This window comes from Diplotaxodon limnothrissa, linkage group LG9, assembly GCF_057381915.1.
Source record: "Diplotaxodon limnothrissa isolate DT_005_m linkage group LG9, D_limnothrissa_male_GT1.1, whole genome shotgun sequence".
Classification (NCBI taxonomy): Eukaryota; Metazoa; Chordata; class Actinopteri; order Cichliformes; family Cichlidae; genus Diplotaxodon; species Diplotaxodon limnothrissa.
Window position 1 is genome coordinate 28,458,072 of NC_140604.1, and position 19,699 is coordinate 28,477,770.

The 19,699-nt window shown below is 39.7% G+C and overlaps 1 protein-coding gene across 1 annotated transcript; it reads right to left on the minus strand.

The window, feature by feature from the left end:
- Positions 1–3,994: 3,994 nt before the first annotated feature.
- Positions 3,995–6,380, minus strand: foxh1 (forkhead box H1). Its single transcript, XM_085362457.1, has 3 exons — positions 5,907–6,380; positions 5,179–5,283; positions 3,995–4,960 (listed from the first exon to the last, which is right to left on the minus strand). The coding sequence occupies exons 1-3, from the start codon at positions 6,378–6,380 to the stop codon at positions 3,995–3,997; spliced, it is 1,545 nt and encodes a 514-aa protein (XP_085218583.1).
- Between the last annotated feature and the right edge of the window lie 13,319 nt (positions 6,381–19,699).

Below are 19,699 nucleotides of genomic sequence, written 5' to 3' on the forward strand. Positions count from 1 at the left end.
TCCATCGCTCTGTTCTTATACTGAATCTACTCAGTAGTTTTAATGTTTAGTTCCATTTGATGCTTTTTCAAAAAGCATTAATTTAGACCTCAAAGAGTCTTTTTTTTTGTCTAATATCGATTTCAAGATGTTTTTCTTGTCCTAACAAATCAGACAAATAAACTCTATTTCTACTAAAAAGATTTTTTTTGCACCATAGCAGTCACACACACACACACACACAGATTTACTCAAAATTTCAAATGACACGACATTGTGTCGCACAAACTTCACTCATGAGGACAGTTTAAGCTTCGAATGCATTGAAACTAAACTGAATTGTGATCCAGGCACGTGCAGGCTCAAATTATTTGACCTGGATCGTGGATAGTTAATGAAAATAGTTCGATTAGGATAACTTCTGACATGCCACAAAAAAAATCCCAGGATTGTTGAATGTGTTGGTGCGGGGTGGGGGCTTGTCCCTGTTTAAAGTGTTGTCCCCTCCTCCCATCTCTGGGTCAGGAATGATCGTGGAGCAGAGCAGGAAGGATAGTGAGGGAGTGCAGGCATGCGTATGCAGCAGATAAAGAGATAGTGGTCACTGCAGGTGAGGCAGCAGGAGGCTGACGGCTGCTGGACGATTGATGCAAATCAGCTCTGTGTGTGTGTGTGTGTGTGTGTGTGTGGATATAGCTGTGCTAGAAACTCCCATTATGGAGGCCGTGGACTGTGGATCAAAGAAAGCTTCCTTGTTTCTGGATTACAATTCCTGTGATAAAACAATCTCTCTGCTGCTGCTGCTTGGCCCACTCTGTCTTTTCACCTTATCCACTGGCTTATTATCAGTATTAACTTTAGGAAAGTACTAAAGATAAAAAGAAATGAGAGAAGCTAGATTCACAAAATACAAAGAAAAGGGGGGGGAGTATTTAAAGACACATAAATGTTACACTCACACTCCGTCACACCAGTCAAAGCAGTCAGATGTGTTGGCATCACTAGAACAGCTTAAAAAAAAGTCTGTCACCAAAAATACCCACAAAAAAACTGTTTGCATAAAAAAGATTGGAGAAACTCAAAGACACACGCTAGAAAAAAATATTTCATTGCAAATCCCCAAAAGCTGATTGATTGCAAATATTTAAGTGCATTGCCATTTAGTTTTTCAATTGATACATTTGTTTCTCATATAGTAAATAAAGTAATAATAATGACAAATTAATTTCTTGGCAGTTTCAAAACAGTCAAGGACAGCTTATAGCACAAAAATAACAAAAACAATATAAAAAGATTTTAAATCACGAGGCTGAGCGTGAGGTACTTAAGTGTTTTTTCTTTTTCTTTTACTCCCATGCAATTTCAAGTAGGAATTTCAAGTTAATTTATTTAAATATTTCAATAATGTCATTTTTACAACCTTCACTTACATAACAATACATTCAAACAAGCCTCATCCATCAGTCATATGGTATTCGCATATGTAAATTCAGTGTAATTTGTGATGATGTAACACTCAGAAGACATTCTGCTGTTCTTTTTATTTTGAGGTGACACAAAATACCTGAGGTTAAATAGGTTGGCTTGTAGCAGACCAGCTACACCGCTGCTTTATATATAAAGGGCATCAGAAGATTTATTCACAAAATAATCATGAAAAAAAATAGCTTGTTATTTTCACGTGACTAGCCTAAGCTTTATATTTAAAAATTTTGATTCTCAAAATACAAAAGTTCTGAATTTTTTTTTTAAAGTAACAGAAACCATCTAAAACCAGTGATCCTGCATATAAAGAAAACATGCTTACCAGCCACTTCATTAGGTACACCTATTGAACTTTTCATTAATACAAATCTGCTAATCAGACAGCAGCAACTCAGTTTATTTATTTATATAGACATGGTCAAAATGACCTGCAGAAGTTAGAAAGATTAGACTTAATTGACTAATTTAATTGACTTTGATCACTCCACGGTTGGTCCCAGACTGGCTTGTCTGAGTATTTTAGAAACTGCCGATCCACTGGGATTTTCCCACACAACCATCTCTAGGGTTTGCACAGTAGTCCAAAAACAGGGGAAATATCAAGTCAGTGGCAGGAAAGGGGGAAAAAAACAGTTACTGAATAACTACTCATTACATCCAGGGTATGCAGAAGAGCATCTCTGGGTACAAAAACTGCTGATCCTTAAAGCAGATGAGAAACGGCAGAGGAGTACCACACCAGGTGCCACTCCTGTCAGGTAAGAACGGGAAATTGAGGATACAATTTGCAAAGGATCACCAAAATTGTACAATAGAAGATTGTAAGAATGTTTGATTTGATGAGGCTTGATTTCTGCTGCAACATTTGGATGTCAGAGTTGGAATCTTGGATTAAAATAAAACAAAACTTAAAAGCATGGATCCATCCTGTCTTGTATCAACAGTTCAGGCTGGTGCTGGTCATCTAATAATGTGGATGATATTTCTTTTAGTCACCCAGATATGAACGGAGAATTGTTTAAATGCCACAGCCTACCCAATGTCCTCAGATGACCTGGACAGTAACTAGATCTCAGTCAAACAGAGCATATTTGGGATGTAGTGGAATAGGAGATTTGCATCATGGATGTGCAGCTGACAAATCTACAACTGTGTGATTAGCTTCATGTCAATATGGATAAAAATCTCTGGAGAAATGTTTCCAGTTCCTTATTGAATTGAAGGAAACTCAAAACACAACGTGGGGTCCCACCCACTGCTAATAAGGTGTACCTAATAAAGTGGCTGCAGAGTGTAAATAAACATAAATAGTGCAACCACAATACGGCATATTCATGTAAAGTTAGCAGGATTTTGCACTTAACAGCGTAATTGTTATACAGCCTCACAAAACACTGAACAGCACTGTTAATATAAACATTTTATTTACATACCCTGTTAAACTCCAGAACATTCTTTGGATACCCAAAACTTTTGAGCTGACCTACTCAGTACTGTAAAAAAAGAAATCACAGTAAAATGTCAGAAAACTAACAAAACATTCACTTGTCAAGGTAAGGAGACTTTTAAAAGCAGCTTCCTATAAAAGATGATTGTAATGGCATTTAAAATAGTGCAAAATAACCAGCAGTGCAAATTCTGCAGGAAATGATTCAGTTTGAGGTACGTTTTGGCTGTCAGGATGTGAAAAATAGTCTCCAGTGTCATGACAAGCTGTCAGATTCTCAGATTATATCACTTGAACTGAGTTCAGACTAAAACAAAGATATTACAAAAATTACACTGTCTCCAGAAATCTTTTGTTTTCTTCCCAGTACAGATTTCCTTTCCCCTTACACACAATGACAGAAAAAAAGAGTAAACAAGGCCAATGCCACCATCAATAGAAGCATCACAGACGTACATGAACAAATGGTATCTCTTGGTATCTATCATAATTTAGATGTAGGCACTGATCTGTGCACTGTCGCACCATAAAGACAAAGATGCAATGTCTTCATTTACTAACTCTACAGTGTCAGTCTTTAGCTCATATTTACTGCATAGGCCTTGTAGTCCAGTTCTTTGTGGCTTTGTATGTGTAATACATTCAGTAGTCACAATAGGTAGAAAACATTCAAAAAATGATAATAAAGGTTAAAAAAAGAAGCTTGTATATGCAAATAAAGAAACAGTGCAAACTATAGGTGCAGTGCAATGACTTTACACAGTTTCACTGAAAGACTGAGGTAGATACTCGTTTTGTTGTACAGTTATAAAAGGTTTTCTTTCAGTGAAGCCATGTAATACTCCATACACTTTCTTTTTTTTTTTTTTTAATTGCAACATAAAAACACTTTCATCTCCTGATAAAACTCTGAGTCAATTGATAACATTGTCTACAGCTCAGCGAGTTTTGTTTTTTACATTTATTGTAGTATTTCTTGAGTTTGTGGAAGTGGCAAACAAAATATAGTTCCTTTATGGATCTTGATGTGCATCCAGTTGTTTGTCATTGTGGTTTTGTATCCTGTTTGAGTGACAGTAATACTCAGTATTGATGGTACCGGTTGAGAGGAGCCCCGTTCTGCAAAGAGTACTGACCGGGCTGCTGATAGTGTGGGTGAGAGTTTTGACTGGCTGGTACCAGCACATCAAACACGCTCTTATTTGGAGGTACAGATTGCAACATGTTGTCCAGGTCCATGAGTAAAGGAGGGGCTCTCACTGAAACTTGTCTAGTGGGGAGGATGGGCCAGTATGTATGGCCCAAGAAGTGACTTTGTGTCATGGGAGAGCTACCATAGCCGTAGATGGGTAGCCCGCTGTGCAGGGGCATGAGAGGACCCCCGTTGAAACGCATGCTAGGTGGGGCAACGACATTAGGGGGTGCATATTTAGCGTAGGAGGTGGGGAGCTCCCATGGAGGTGGTACAGTTTCCCGTCTGGCTGATTTTTGCAGTGGTGGCCTACAAATATCTCCCCCTGCTTCCACATCAGGAGGAACACGCTTCCCAGTTACTCCTTTCCACTCTTCATCAGATGAAGACGAGGAAGAGGAGGACGTGGAGGCTGGGCTTGCAGAGCTGGCAGAGGCACTCCGAGCAGAGGAGGTGTAACGATGTTGCGGAGCCGGTGAAGGCCGAGCCCGAGTCACCTCACCCCAGCAGTCCCCTGAAGCCATATCTAAATCCCCAGAGGCACTGATTGGCCTCAGGCTGTGTAGCAGGGAGTCGATCGCGAAGGACGAATCCAGCTTAGGTCTGTACAAGTCATCCTGCGGTGGGAAAGAGTTTCCAGAAGATGTGGGAGGGAGCGAGGTCACAGGTTCAGGGGGCGCCTCAGACTCAGGCTTGTGTCCCTGCATGATGTAAGGAGCCAGATCCTGAGCAAAGATGGTTTCATCCTGGCGGGACACGGCCGTGTTCTGCCTCTTGAGAAGCTCCAGAGGAATGCGGCTCAGCTCCACTGCCCAGAAATTGCCTTTGCCCTGTGGCTTACCTGGGTCTTTCAATACCTACAAGGTGGAGGAAGGATGGACAGAAATATTAGTGCTTGCCTGGACAACCTAGTCTGACAGGACTGGCAACCTAATAATTATCACAACACAAGTGATTTAAAGTGGGTTCTAGGTTTTAATAGAAAGACTCCAGTGGTGTATTTCTACAGGAGTAGGTTGTTTTTTAGTTTTTTTCTCTGTTTAATGATCATTACATAACATTTTACCATACAAACCTTAACAAAGCAGTCATATGAGGAAAGGTTGTGTCGCACAGAATCTCGCCAGCCTTTGTAGTTTCCTTTGAAAAATGGAAAGAGGGTACTGATCTCCTTGAGGATCTAAAATGTAAACAAATATCAGCATTAAAGTCTGAACCAACACACACACACCAGCATCACAGATTTTCGTTATATGGTCACTATATTAACTGCAATCCATGCTTGCGTAAAAACAGCTCGGTGAAACTACAAATTTCAACGAAGGATTTGGATTTTTATACTCATTGAACTTAAAATTGAAACAAATTGAAAATACGTTTTCCATCTGGTACAAAAAGTGAATGGAGCCCCCATTTGAAGCCTAATATTGGAATGTACTGTATATCTTATCACTGTTTCTGATACAGATCTGCGTCTGGTTCCACTGCAGTCCAGCCTTATCTCAGCAAACCAAGAAGGGAACGGGTAGAAGTCACTCAAGTGTCACGACGATGTGGCTGTTTAGTGTCACTTTAGGAACTGTAAACGATCTTCTCAGACAGATTGTAGAAATTTCGCATAAAACTCTAATGGAGTCTACTCTAAATACACGACGCAGTGATGGATTTGCTTCTGCTGATGAAATAAGTGACGATCATAAGCGGCACCGTGCGTAAAACACCGCGCGCGTCGTCTACTCACAAATGCCAAATTCCGGCAGCATTTACACAGTTAACACATAAAAGCATTCGTTTTATCATTACCTCTGCTAACGTCAGCTTCTTCTCTGGAGACCTCTGGATGACCATAGCGATCATTGCAAGATAGGAATACGGAGGTTTTGGATACCTCTGGTAGTTCTTTTTCTTCCCATTGCCGGCATTTCTTTTCTCCCGTTCACTTTTCCACATGTCCTGCGTTTCATCCTGCTTAAACTGTCCATCTTGATCATTCGGGTTTAAAGATCCAGGCGCTTCCTCTTTATCCATGAATCCCGTGGCGCCGGTGAGGTGTCCGGGGCGCTCCGTTGGTTCCTCCGAGCGCGGCAGCTGCTGGGGAGGCATCGGATCCGTGAGGTAAGGCCAGTATTGGGCCGGTGAGCTCCACGGCGCTACGCCGCTGGGAGAAAAACTCTGCTGCTCATTTCTGTGGAAGTCAAGTTGATGGTCGAGAAGTTCTCCTAGGTGGGATGAAGCGATCGGTGCCAAGAGACTCTGCCCCGGCCAATGCTTTGTCATGCTGATCAGTCAGGGGAGGAATATCGCTCTGCACGTAGAGGGGGAGGAGGTCAAAGAGTCGGTCCTTAACTTCTGGCAGACTGCTGGCTCCAGGCTGACTATTTGAAGAGCAAACAATTAACAGTTTCATGTAAATCCCGCTGCGTAATCGGGGGGATGCGTTATCTGAAAGCAGAATGACTGATCGGCCCTGGGGGCTGGGCTGGGTCTGTGTGCGAAGAGGGGAGAGAAAGACAGGGCAAAACTGTAAACCACCCATACGATACCTTATCAACACGCCGACATGCAACATAGTGATTCCACAACTACTTTAAAATCTCTGTTTACAAGATTCGTGGATGGAGACTTTAAATGTTTGGGGAACACATCTACATTAATACAAGTCTGGCTTTACACAATTACACATTTTAGTCTTATCGTACACTTTTTTAATTATTTGTCTATTTAATTTTAATATCACTAAAGCTTTTACTTGGGCTTAGATGTAAAAGGTGAAACTTGTGGGGGTAGGGTGGGTACAAATATTTTCGATTTAACCTCGGATGCAATCAACAATTATAGATGAGCAATATACACAATAGAGGGCCAATATACAAACACTGACGATGCCCCTTTCAGTACTTCATTTCTTTATTAATTATTAAATAAGCAATTCAGCCTTCACTGCCTACTGAATTCTTTTAGAATGGTTTTTAATTGTGAGAAACTAAAATCAAATTAGCCAAATTGTGTATTTGATTTGGCTTTTAATTCCAGAGGAGAAACTATTCCCATGAAAGCTATTCCTAAAAAGAAAAAGAAAAAAATGAAGAAAAAAGCATAAACTACGCTGATTAGCTGATTAGTAGGTGCAGAATATTTGAAGTCATCATTGTTTTGGGTTGTTTGATAACGCGCTGCAGTCGACGGGGGTGTTTTTCCACAGTGGGGTCTCCCTCTGGAGTGTTGAGCATGCCATTCAGCGCTGAAAAGACTATTTTCGGGTATGCGCCTCTTTTGTTCAACTTAACGTAGTGCTAATGTTGAAACTCTTGCTTCCCAGCAAGACAGTGAAAACAAGTTGGATTAGAAGAACCCCCATCGGGAAGCTGGAGACTTTTCCATCCCAAGAAAAAGAGAAGCTGCTTAGCATGTGAGGAAATACGGGGGGGTGCGGGGGTTTCAACACCATTTGTGGGGTTTCTGGCGCTTACAAGCTGCTAAGTGTTGTAGTTGGGTCGAACATTCACACCTTAAACAGGGGCAATCACGTACACCCCCAGCTGCTGGAAAATGCCTCAATATCTCCCTCAAGCAGAAGAAAAATATCAACAAGTCAACCAAAGAATCAACTTTAGGATCCATCATGTGACAAAGCGTGAACTTTGACACGGGGTTGTAAGGAGTTTCGCACTAATGCGCAGATTAAAGATGATTTGATCCAACAGTTGTGTCACCTGAAAGTTACAGAAGCAGCAGAGCTGGAAACAACTCAGTTTTCCTGCAATTAAAATCCATTCACTTTTAATGGGCGCTACTGGGCGTTTTCACATTGACCCCCACTCACATCACACCACTCCACAAGTTAACCTTAAATGTCCAGGCAACAAAGCTGATGACGCTCTTTTAATCAGGTTGCTGTAAAAATTAGAATAAAAAAGGACGCTCTGCTCGTTTTTGCTTTGTTTCAAATAAATAATTCGCCCGTGTGACAAACTTACCGCACAAATGTGTAATTTCTGCAGTCAAAAATATTTGAATGAGTTTCTTTGTTTGTTTTTCTAGGTCAGATGGCACTCCTAAACACGGTGAACATCAAATCTTCGTCGCACACCTGCTTCAATTTGGGTCAGTATTTTTCTTACACTGTCGGTGACCTTCCCTGGAGGTTTATCCCCACCTAGCGGTTTCACTCAAAAACCACAGAAGTATTAGAAGAATTAAAATTAAGCATAATTACATAAGATTCATAAATATGTAGAATTTAACGGGGTTAAATTCCTCATATCTCTTTCTATTTGAGACATTCGGAGGCAATTAAACAGGTATAAGAATGATTCACAGCCTAAGAGTCTGAAACAAAAAATCAGATTAAAAATGGAAAACCTCTGTAGGTTATACATAAAGAAAATGAATACATGGTATATGTCTGAAAGTTAAGAAACAGCTGAAAGTAATGGATACATTTTCAATCAGGGAATGGCAGATTAATTGTAATGCTACAAAGTAACAGATAATAATAATAACGAAAGTAAAAGAGTTAACTAAATACAGTATTACTTTTAAGAGGTACTGGAAAAACAGTACCGAACACATGCTGAAACCTGACACAAAAAAGGGTGGGAATCACTGGTGTATATGGGGAATTTCCACCTGCATTTGCATAGCATTCTCCAGTGAAGGGCCCAGTGCCAGACGCACTGATTTGAATACAAACTGTCAATTCATCCCTTCCTGTTTGCTGGAATGCCAGTTAATAGGTTTGGTCTGGATTAGAAAGCCACACATAAAGAGAATGGGGTCCTATGTGAATAGGTCAGCATCGGGGACAGGGCTCTTTACATGGGCTGATTGAGTCCAGACAAATCCTTCCTAAGCTGTCACCCATCCCGATACTGGGATAGAGGAGGAAGAAAGGCATGCTCTTTGTCACAGAGAAAGTAAGGAAAAGTTTGATTTGAGATGTGTCAGTTAAGACAAGAGTGACTTTTGTATAACTTAAGCAATAAAAAAGCATACCATTGGTTAGTACTAGCATTTAGAAAAACCTTCATCAGGTGTTTCTGACCTTTTGTCTGTAGGCTGGTATCAGGCAGTTTATCTGTCATGCCACATGAAATCTGACTTTTCCGAAGCATTCAAAACCAGAATAATGAAAAACTAAAAGGCCTGAAAATAATATTTTCATTTACGGCGAAGATTTCTTTTCTTTCCTGACACAGAAATGGATAATAAATATTTGTGTAAGCCAAATCTAATTGATTTTAAACATGGGCATCACTGGTTTCACAAGGCTCTTCACATGGGCTGATTGAGTCCAGTCCAATTACTGAGTCACTCTTCTCTTTGTTTGCCATCATTTTTATGAAACTCATTCTATGCATATTCAAAACACTTGAAGAAGCACTGCACTGAATCTTCTCCCGAGGACCAGAGATGGTAACAAAAGCTCCAACGCAGGTTCCTTGTTGTGACTCTGCAGGGTATCACCGCTGTGATGCATAGCTGGGTCACTGCGGGGGTCAGCAGGTCACAGCGTCTTCAGTGTCTATCTCTTTTTTAGGATTTAGTAACTGATTCGGGTGCTCACAGGGACACCTTGTGTATTTCATTGTCCAGCAGTGTTTTTGGTTGAGTGCCTCAAAGTTGATTTTTAATTATGGGAGTGTTAAAGACACACTTGTTTAGGCTTGTGTGTTGCAGCAATTATCATTTAGTTACCAAACACATCTTAACAGTTTACTGTGAAAAGACTGCAGTGAATTCACATTTCTAAGAACGCAGGTGCATAGGCAAACACATCCTTATACATGCAAACACACCCTCAATATTTGACTTAAAAATGAAGGATGGGTTGTTGTTTTTACACTAAGGCAAGTTCAACCTGTTTATTTTTTAATGTTTTTTTTAAATTGCTTTTTAGTAGTTTTTTGGCAATACTGTGTATTTACAAGTATCTATTAGTGTTTGTTAGTATTTATTGAATGTCTATCATCAAGGCTGGACTGGTAATTTGGCATACCGCGCATTTGCCTGGTGGGTCAATATAACTGTTCTTTGTTTGTTTGTCTTTGGTCGATATGTTTATACAGGCAACAGGTCGTAGGGCAGCTGTGCACCGGGCCTTCAAACACTTACAGCAGCCCATTGGTGCATTTTCATTATTGACACTGGATTGCCCAATCAAATATCTTAATTTCAAACTGTTCCCTCCCCTGCCAGCGTTCCCTGTGCGCCCGCGCACCTTGTATAAGAGATTTTATTGTGGAAGACGTGGTTGATAAAGACAGCGAAACGAAAGGTGGAGCTGAAAAGCTGAGAGGCAAAAAGAAAGACAAACAAAAATGCAACAAAATGAGTCAAATTAACCGGCATGTTAGCAGCTACACTGTCAACAGCAACAACTAGTAAAAAAAAAACAAAAAACAAACAAACCCTCGCGTCACAAACAACTGCTGTTCTTAGCACTAGTCTTGGAGAAGTGCAGGAGGAGGGACAGAAATCCCAAAAAGAGAGTGGTAAGAAAATAGATGGAGGGGAAAAGTTAGGAAGGGCAGAGATTCAAGTAAAATGAATGGCTACTTTGACCACAAGCCACCGCTAATAGCTAAAGTACAGCTTTTAAATATAACATGATGCACTACAGTATAACTCATTATTAGTCAGTACATAGTGTCGTGATTGCTTTTGTATCAGTCCTGGCCTGTCTAGCATGTATGTGGAATTCGTTAATGCCCCCCTGGGGATGAATAAAGTATCTATTAATCTATCCACTTAAAATATATTTATAGAGCCATTATGTTTGTTGCCATTTCTGCTGCCCTCTTGGCCAGATCTCATTTTAAAAAATACAATTTTTTATCTCACACCTTTTTTTGTACCTGGATAAATAAATGATGTATAAAATTCACTTTGTCAAAAACTTGATTGCTGCTTACACATTGGGATGTTTTTTTCTTTTGGGGGGGGGGGGGTTTGAGTCAGCAAGTCATTTGTAACAGTTTAAATACGGGCATGTTTTTTGGCAGATGATCACCTGTCTCCTGCCGCCCCCTGGTGGAGGCTGTCCGGCGGGAGGAGAGGGCGCAGGTTCGGTTGTTATGGTGAAGCATTTCCCCAGAGGGCTGGCTGAAGCTGGAGCTGCGGCGGACAGCAGCTGATTCAGTTTCACCGCTCGCCCAGGACCTACCGCTGACAGGCAGCGCAACAGGTAAGATGTCGCCACTTTGTTTTTCTATTGTTTTACAATGAATCTGAACGTCCTGCTCGGTTCAAACGATTGTGTATAAGCTGAACTTAGTTGTCGCCGAGACGTTAACGTTAATTATCTGAGGGCAGCGGCTCCGAGTTCAGCGTCGGTGAGCAGCGAGCTAATGCGAAGCTAAGGTAACGTTAGCATAATATGACTTCACCACAGGTAGCCGCACAACAGGTACGCTTGCCAATTTTTCAACTTATAAAGTCAAGCGTGTGGGATACAACTACGTTATGAGAGCTACGAATGAAGCAAGTGGGGAAAGAGCCGCTTGCATTACCTGTCAGCAGACAATACACCTGTTGGGCTTGTCTATGAACCGCTAGGTCGGTTAGCTAATCCCGTGACAGGAGCTAAAGCTTCCGCTGCTGTTGCTGTTAAAACTTTCCATTATTGTATTAATGTTGTTTAGCGCTATAGCGATCTCATCAAACTGTGATGAAAAAGTGAAGGTGATTTGGGACTAAGTTTAACTTATTTTTTAAAAAGCTAAATATATCACAGCAGCGTGAAAGGGCGACGTGCCAACTTATACAGTTAATTACCATGACGTAAAAAAATACAACTCATTTATCTTACATGCGGCAGCTCAGAGTTCAGGGTCAAGTAGATCCAATCATTTACTGAAATGGGTTTTGTTGGATTACTTTAACATTAGTTGAATTAATCAACTATTTTGTTAATAATAATAATAATAATAATAATATAATAATAAAAATAGCAAGCTCAGTCTGGCAAATGATATTACAGGTTGATGACTGAATGAATAATAATGAAAAATTCCGATATCTTATGATAACATCTCTTTTCTCAGCTAAAAGCGAATTGTAAAGAGAATTGATTTGCTTATTGTGAAAATAGGCACACTGCACAGGGGCAGACCCACAAGTCTGAAGGGATTAAGGAAGAAAAGGATTATTATTCACAATCAAGCACGGCCCTTCAGCTATTTGACTTTAACCCTCCATCAATAACTTATTAACCTAAATAAACTCAGGCATTTGTTCTTGTCAGGCCTATGTTTAAAGTGCCTCTTCAACAACATTGACTTGGTATGTAAAGTTAAATATTTGCAGGTTTCACAATATAGACTAAAATTAGTGTGAGGGCTCCTTGATACACGATGTGACAGCCCACACAGTGCTACGTGCTTTCAGAGACTTAGGAAGAATGGATAAAAAGGCCGGACTGTGATTTTACAGCAAGAGTAGCAATCGCCACTAAACTAATAGATTAATTCTGTAAAGTAATTCTGTCGGGTTTGGGGCTCTCTCTCGTCTTACTGAGGCATTTCTTTATTATCCCATTATGGGATAATAAAGATACATCTCATTCTGTCACCTGGCTCCGTTTAAAGATTCCTGTTTTCTTTTTTGTTTCTTCGCCTCTCCTCCTCCGCTCCAGCATGACATGACCCTACTTCCTACTTACAAGCAGTCGGAGGAGTTAAAGTCAAAGCTAGTCTGGCTGTCTCCTCCCCCTCCTGTCTCCTCCTCATATTCTTCTCTATCTCCTTCACATTCTTTCCTCCACATCCTTTAACCCTCTCTTTCTCTCTCTGTCCACATCCTGTCTTCCAAAAAAAGCAGCGGCTCTTTTGTGTGACGTATCTTCGCCTTCATCATTGTGTTTTTTGTTTCTCATGGTCTCTCCTAACCCTTGGCTGCTTGATAGAATTACTGAGATTTCTGAGTGATTACATGGAGCAACTCAAACCTTAACACATGACAGGGCTTATTGTAGATCCTCCTCCCTCGCTCTCATTTGTAGTGATTATAATTTTGTCCGTCCTTCAAGGGCTGCAGCTACAAACATTTCCTGTATCAGTACCCAAAGTGGAAATTATTTCAAGGTATGTGACATCTTCGTTTGTCTTGCTTTGTCCAAGCATCAGCCCAAAAATACATTAAATTTAAAACAAGTTTTTCTTTTTTCTTTTTCTTTTTTTTTTTTTTTTTTAAACGCAGAGAAGCAGTGTAGATGCTACACTTGGGTAACGCTTGGCTTTTTGATTAGAAATAATGATTCATGATTTGACAAGCCATTCCCAGCTCTATCCCTTCTAACAGTGAGTATTTGTGAGTATGTGGCACACATTTTAGGCTACTTTGGCATTGTTTCAGACTGCAGGCGGGATCATTCCCGAATCATCAAGCTACACTGACTCAGCAATGTTTGTTTCAATGAGTGGGTCGGTAAGGTCCTCTGTTTCAAATCAAATAGCTCACCAGGCTGGAGGCTGTACACAGGAGCCGTCCGGTGCTGTTTTATGATGACAAACCCATGATTGAAGCACAGAGGACCAAGTGTGGCCAGATTTAAGGTTGGGTGTTTAGGCTGTATTTTCTGTTTTGATCAGTCCCACCCACCTGGTGAAGTTTGAGCCCCAGTATATGTATTCATAGTACTCTATTCATTCTAGCTGTTGAGTGAAAGGTTGTATTTGTCAGCAGCTGTAGACAGACCTTCCTGTTAGGTCACTAGGTGGAAAATTAGTCAGAAGACTACAAATGTCACATTGACGAAGGGACGTTTTCCCAAACATAATAAATGTTAGTCATATTTTTCAGCGCGTGTGTGAGTGTGCGCTGTGGTGTCTGCCGTGCTAAAATTTGTCTTTTCCTGTGTAGTTTCCTGTCTCGTCTTTGCCCAACACTGGGAATCACAAGGTTCTTCCACAGTCTTCCCACTAACAAATTCCCCATTCTTTATATAGCAGAAGCAAAACTAACAGACTCATGAGGCTGAGGTCTGTTGTGCATCAAGTGTTTGTAGTGAGTACATCGGTAAGGTAAGATCACAGCATCGCAGAGAAATTGAAGCAAATTTTTAAAGATTATTATTGATTGTTCATTTAGTGTTCAGAGTTTCATTTATAGCTTTCTCCTTATTTCTTTTTGAATAGTTAGCAAAATCCTTCCTTAAGAAAACACAAGGACGGGGGAGGGGTTGCTCTTTGTTGAACACTTGATCCTAGTGTATACTGTTGAAAATATACAGTGCTGTGCAAAAGCTTACATTTCTTTCCTTTTTTCCCTCTACGAAAATGGGAAGTCGTTGGAGCTCTTTATTGAAATGTGCAAAACTACAAGAGATACAGTATAAAAAAAACAAACAAATTTTGTGCAATTCTAACACCTTTATTCTTCAGCACAGTCTGATCTCTCTTAGACAAACTGTCCTATAATTTGTTAAGTCCTCGGTGAACAGAAGATTGGTCAACTGAAGGATCAGATGCATCTTAAAGGCCCTGTGTCAGGTCTTTGATTGCCTTTTTTTTCTTATTTCTTAAATATGTGACTTTCCAATAGTGTTCATGTGTTGTAGAGAGTCTTTAAGCCTGCCATTTCTTCTTTTATCCTCTACAAAAAAAGAGCACACATTGCTGAGATATGCACCGTTTTCAGCTAATATCTCTTTGGGAATTGCCTGTTTGGTCCAAACTACTTTTCCTGGATTCAGCTTAAAAAATTGGAACAATTTATTTGCCTTTGTAAAAGACTGCTAGTAACAATGTGCCTTAAGATACAGTTTAAAATGAAAATGTCTGTTATGTGTAGACACAACACTGGTTCCTTGAGTTAGGGTCCTTTTTCAGGCTTGAATGATTCATAGGCCAGTGTTAAGTGGCTTAACAAACAAAACATTCCTGTGAAATGAAATGTGAAAGAAAAACTTTGAAATACCTCCAGAAAGCTTGGAGAACTGCTGACCACGCCCACTTGCAAGAAATTGTAAAGAAAAGAAAAATTACAAGAAAGTCTGACTCCTTGGAAGCAAAATCTAAAGAAATCAGACATGGCTCAAGACTTTTGCACAATACTGTAGCTTCAATATTTATCTTAGAAATATCCTCACATGGTGATGCCTTGTCTACAATTGACTACAACCAAACTATTAATATGTCCAGAGAGGCAACACAGTATTGGGCCACTGACTGTTTATCTTGTAGTTTTTTTTCTCTAGTTCACTTCTGAGCTGCTGGTCTGTCTGAGTAAGATAGCATTTTCATGTTGTGAGGATACTGAAGACGTGTTTTCTCTTTTTCACAGCAACATGACTTGTAGTTTGTTTGGCTAAAACTGAACTATCGGAGTAATACTCTAAAGGGATAAACTTCCCTACTTTTAGGGACTGGGACTTTTAAAGCAAAGACTGGACTGAAAGGTCATGGTTAAAGTGGAGTCAAAACAAAACTGGACAGTATATGATTTAAAGAGACAAGATCCAGAGTGGAAGTGGCTGATTTTGACACATACTGTTTTTTGCGTCAGTGTGTAGCCACAAGTTAGCGGTGTTCACACTCACAGCAAATACTTTTGTGTACATTGTGATTGAATCAGGTGCTCGCATTGTTTCGTTGATGATGGGCTAACACAGAATTACTTGCGACGTTGAACTTAATTTCTCCTTCAGCCCAATTTTTACCCCTTAACTGTAAAAGACTAATGGGGTATTGTAGTCACCTTGGCAGGCAGTGTGGCTGCCCGTGTTTTTGCATGTGCTAACTCGAGAAGAAGGCAATGTGGGATTTTTTTTTTTTTAAAAATATACCAAAAGTGCATTTATAAAAAATCTTGATCAGTTCAAATCTCATTGACCTCAATGTCAAGGCCCCAGAGTTCAGGTTTTCTGAAAATCTGGTGAATGAGGGGTAGCACTGGTAGCTGTGAGAATCCACAGTGTCCTGAGCAGAGTGCAGTTGTCACATAACATTATTTACACTCTCCAAGATCAGCTTGCGTAGTGAAAAACATTTACAAGGATGTTGTGTCTTCCAGAATTGGTCCTTGGCAAGAGAAATTGTCACTGTGTTTCCTGCTGAAAGGATTTAGGAAGTGTTATCATTGCTACACTACTTGGTTTTGAAATGGATACATTTATTATTAATGGTTTCAGGATTAGTTTCTTAGGGAAAAAGATGTGATGGAGGTCAAAAAACCCATTAGGCTTGGGACATTAATGTAAACCTGGAACTCTGGCGCTGTTGGTTAAACAAACAAATAAATGCGCTTCATTAGACCTTAGTATGAGAGGATGTCTTACATGTTTGCTAAACTTAACACTCCACGGCATAACATCAGAATATATTGCTCTGATGCCAGAGTTTGTGTTTATGTGTGTGATCGTACATTTTAATTAGAAATAAATTTCTGACATTATCTATGTTAAGTTTCACAGGCGAGAAAGTTAGCCTGTGTGCAATGTATCATGCCTCCCATCGCTACTCGTGTGTAATTTTGCTGTGTGTTCAAGTCCCATAGTGTACAAAAGATGCATGCACGAGCGTTCACATGGACACAGTTTGTTACTTCTTCCCAAGGTAGTCTAATCACTTTACCTATGTTCTACCTACCTCTCCAAGTCTGTCTGTCTGACTTGCCAACATGGATATCTCTTCTTTCTCTCTTTGACTCCTTTTGTCTCTCTGTTATTTTCAGTTCCGGTTAATAGCATGAGTTACTAAACTGTGGCTCCACATTGGCATGGTTTACTGATTTTCCTAACAGGTGAAAGATCCCTAGTTTGATCCTGGGAGGAGAAATAAATCCCTTCAGTGTTACATCAGAGAGGAAATCTGAAGAAAAACAACAATCTGCCAAGTCAAACATGTGGAGCTATCTGCTGTAATGAAAAAAGAGGGAAGCTAAAAGTAGCTTTTAGTGACCTATTGCTAATCTCCAACATTTTCTGTAGACTGTAATTTGAAAAGGATTCAGAAAGTATTAAGTTTGGTATTAATAGTATAGTTGGGTAACTTTAACAGTGTTCTTGCATTTTCCTCAGTGCATTATCTGCCATTGTGAATCAGTCAACACACCACATATATGACAGTTTTTGGAGGGATGGGTTGTTTTAAGTGACATGTGTTTTTGATGACTGGATTTTATGCGTAAGATATATATGGATTAACCACGCTATGGCTGCATCCATAGGTTCATGGATATTTCTTAAAATTGATTTTTCTGAGTTTGTTTTGAAATTGCATAAAGCATTCTCAGGTGTTGTCAAGAGCACGCTAAGGCAAGAGGTGGTGATATCATCCTGAGAACTATTCAATGCCCACTACAGAGGACATATTGAATAGACTATTGTTCTAATGACCCATTGAGGTTTTGCCGACATGTGACCACTATTAGCATGATGTCAATTTGTCTGCCATTCTGGATGTTTGACATTCATGGTGACCATGTAGGTTTAAGTGAATAAGTACGTAAATTACACACAGACATGGAGACCTGTCTGCAGCAATCTGGCAACCTCCTGTTGCGAGGGAAAAGTATGTATTCCTCAACCAGTTGGCAAAAACCTGTTTGTGATTTGGCTGTTATTATATTGCTGTGGTCGTAGAATAAATCTAAGTGATGCACTTGTCTAGAAACATTTTTCAGATATTCTCCGAGCTCTAGAACAAACAGAGAAAAGTCTGATTCAAACTGTAAATGGACACAGTTGGCTCAACCTTTACTTTGAAGATGAAGCATCAGCATTTTCTTTTCTTTCTTTTTTTTTTTTTTTCATTTTTCAAGTTTTGCTTCCACTGGGTTGCCAAGTATTTGCACACAAAACATGAAACATTGCAGGCAACTGTAACCAAATCAAACACTAGGAGGTTTTTGATGCAGCACCTTCTTTGCAGCGATAACTATATGGTGGAAAACTTGTTAGCAATGTGGTCATGAGTATAAGAAACCACAATAATATAAGAAACCGCAATAATGCTGTCATCCCAGAGTGATACACCATGTAAGATACACACCACAACAGTGGCAGGCCAGCAGTTCCAGCAGGTCAGGTGAGCCCATATTTTCATGGTGAGGGTTGAAACACAGTAAACCGGTTTTATAGTCACAGGGACAAATGGGGCACACTTTTATTGTCTGCTTAGTCAGTAGGATAACGTTATTCAGAAAGAGCGGTGAGGGCAGCCTTGATTCTCACATTGATCACTTTAGAAATGCAAATCATCAAATTCCATCTCTTTAAAGTGCGCTGTTGTGAATCGCATATAAAAAAAAAAAAAAAAAAAAAGTTTATCACTCTTTGTTTGTGTAAACTCAGCAAACATGAAATGTTAGTGAAGTAAGAATCAAAGCATCTTTTTTCAGAAGAAATGAACTTCTGATGTGCACAAATCAAGTAGTGGCTGATTTTTGTGAAAGATGTGGACTAAAGGATGTATTTTAATATACAGGTGATATATTATGGCTTTGTTGTTTATGTCTGAGTGTCAACATTTAACATAGGCTTTGAGTATGAAAAGATATCTTTAAAATTCACAGCACAGGATAAAATGTCAAAAACACTAGGTTTGGGAGTCTGACAAAAAAACAACAACAACATATTTAAGATTTTTTTCCCACTGATCTCTCCGATTGTGTCTGGAATTATCCCACTAATACATCAGTAAAGTTCTTGAAGGGATTTTTCCAGATTTCTCTAATCCTTTTCCCCTTTAAAGCCCCTTAAAATGCCACAAAACTTATTCCCCTTTTCATTAGTTAAGTGCAGTATAACCAAGGCCACTAACTCTAATTGGACTATTCTTTAATAGTCCGTATACTTACTGTTTACTCTTGACTTTTACAGTGCTGATTTTTGGATACTGTGGCTTTCTTCTCTGAGGGAGAAAGTTTAAAAAGCTATATTGTACAATTGTCGGTACATTCTAATTGAAACTAACCTTCATTACACATATCTCTGTCCTGTGCATTCCAAGTCCTTATTAATCTGTGTATTTAAAAGACAGATCTGCGTAGTAGCCTTCAATCCATGGAGAGAGTCAGAGTGTGACCTTCAACTAAGGAAATCCTTACATTGTAGCTTGTGACAAAGGGTGAAGGGTTAGGTATCCTGAAAATAGTAGGTATACACAGAATATTAATAGTTCTTGCCTGTCCCCAAGGCAAGAACTATTAGTCTTTCAAATGGCAGGGCAAAACCCTATTTAAAAAGCACAATTATAGTTCTTTGTATGTTATATCATATTGCACACAAGGCTTTAAGATATAGGCATCTGCACTTAGTTTGTAACAAAGGACTATTTGTGTTTAATACAACTAAGAATCCAACAGTGTTTTTAATAATGAGGTGAAAGTCCAAGAGGACCACTGTAATTGTTATGTCTAATGATTCTACACTTGATTGCCCTCTAATCTTGCTGATTTATGGACCGGTGTGTTCTCCCAGCTTTTTTTTTTTTTTTTTTGTCATTGGTACAATGTTGCAGTAGCTGTGTCCTGGGACTACAGTCTTATCAGTCACTCTCTCTATCTCACTGAGTGCCTCTAGTTGACCTTCCTCTCAGCGCTCACTGGCCCAGGCCTAAATAATAAATGAACAGCCTGGAAAGAGCCGAGTGTGT

Bases quoted from the DNA above. Each gene is read 5' to 3' on its own strand.
- foxh1 (XM_085362457.1), bottom strand. From the start codon at position 6,380: ATGACAAAGCATTGGCCGGGGCAGAGTCTCTTGGCACCGATCGCTTCA. The intron at 5,284-5,906 runs GTAATGATAAAA...TTTACATTTTAG, and splicing joins AGAAGCTGACGTTAGCAGAG to ATCCTCAAGGAGATCAGTAC. The intron at 4,961-5,178 runs GTTTGTATGGTA...TCCACCTTGTAG, and splicing joins CATATGACTGCTTTGTTAAG to GTATTGAAAGACCCAGGTAA.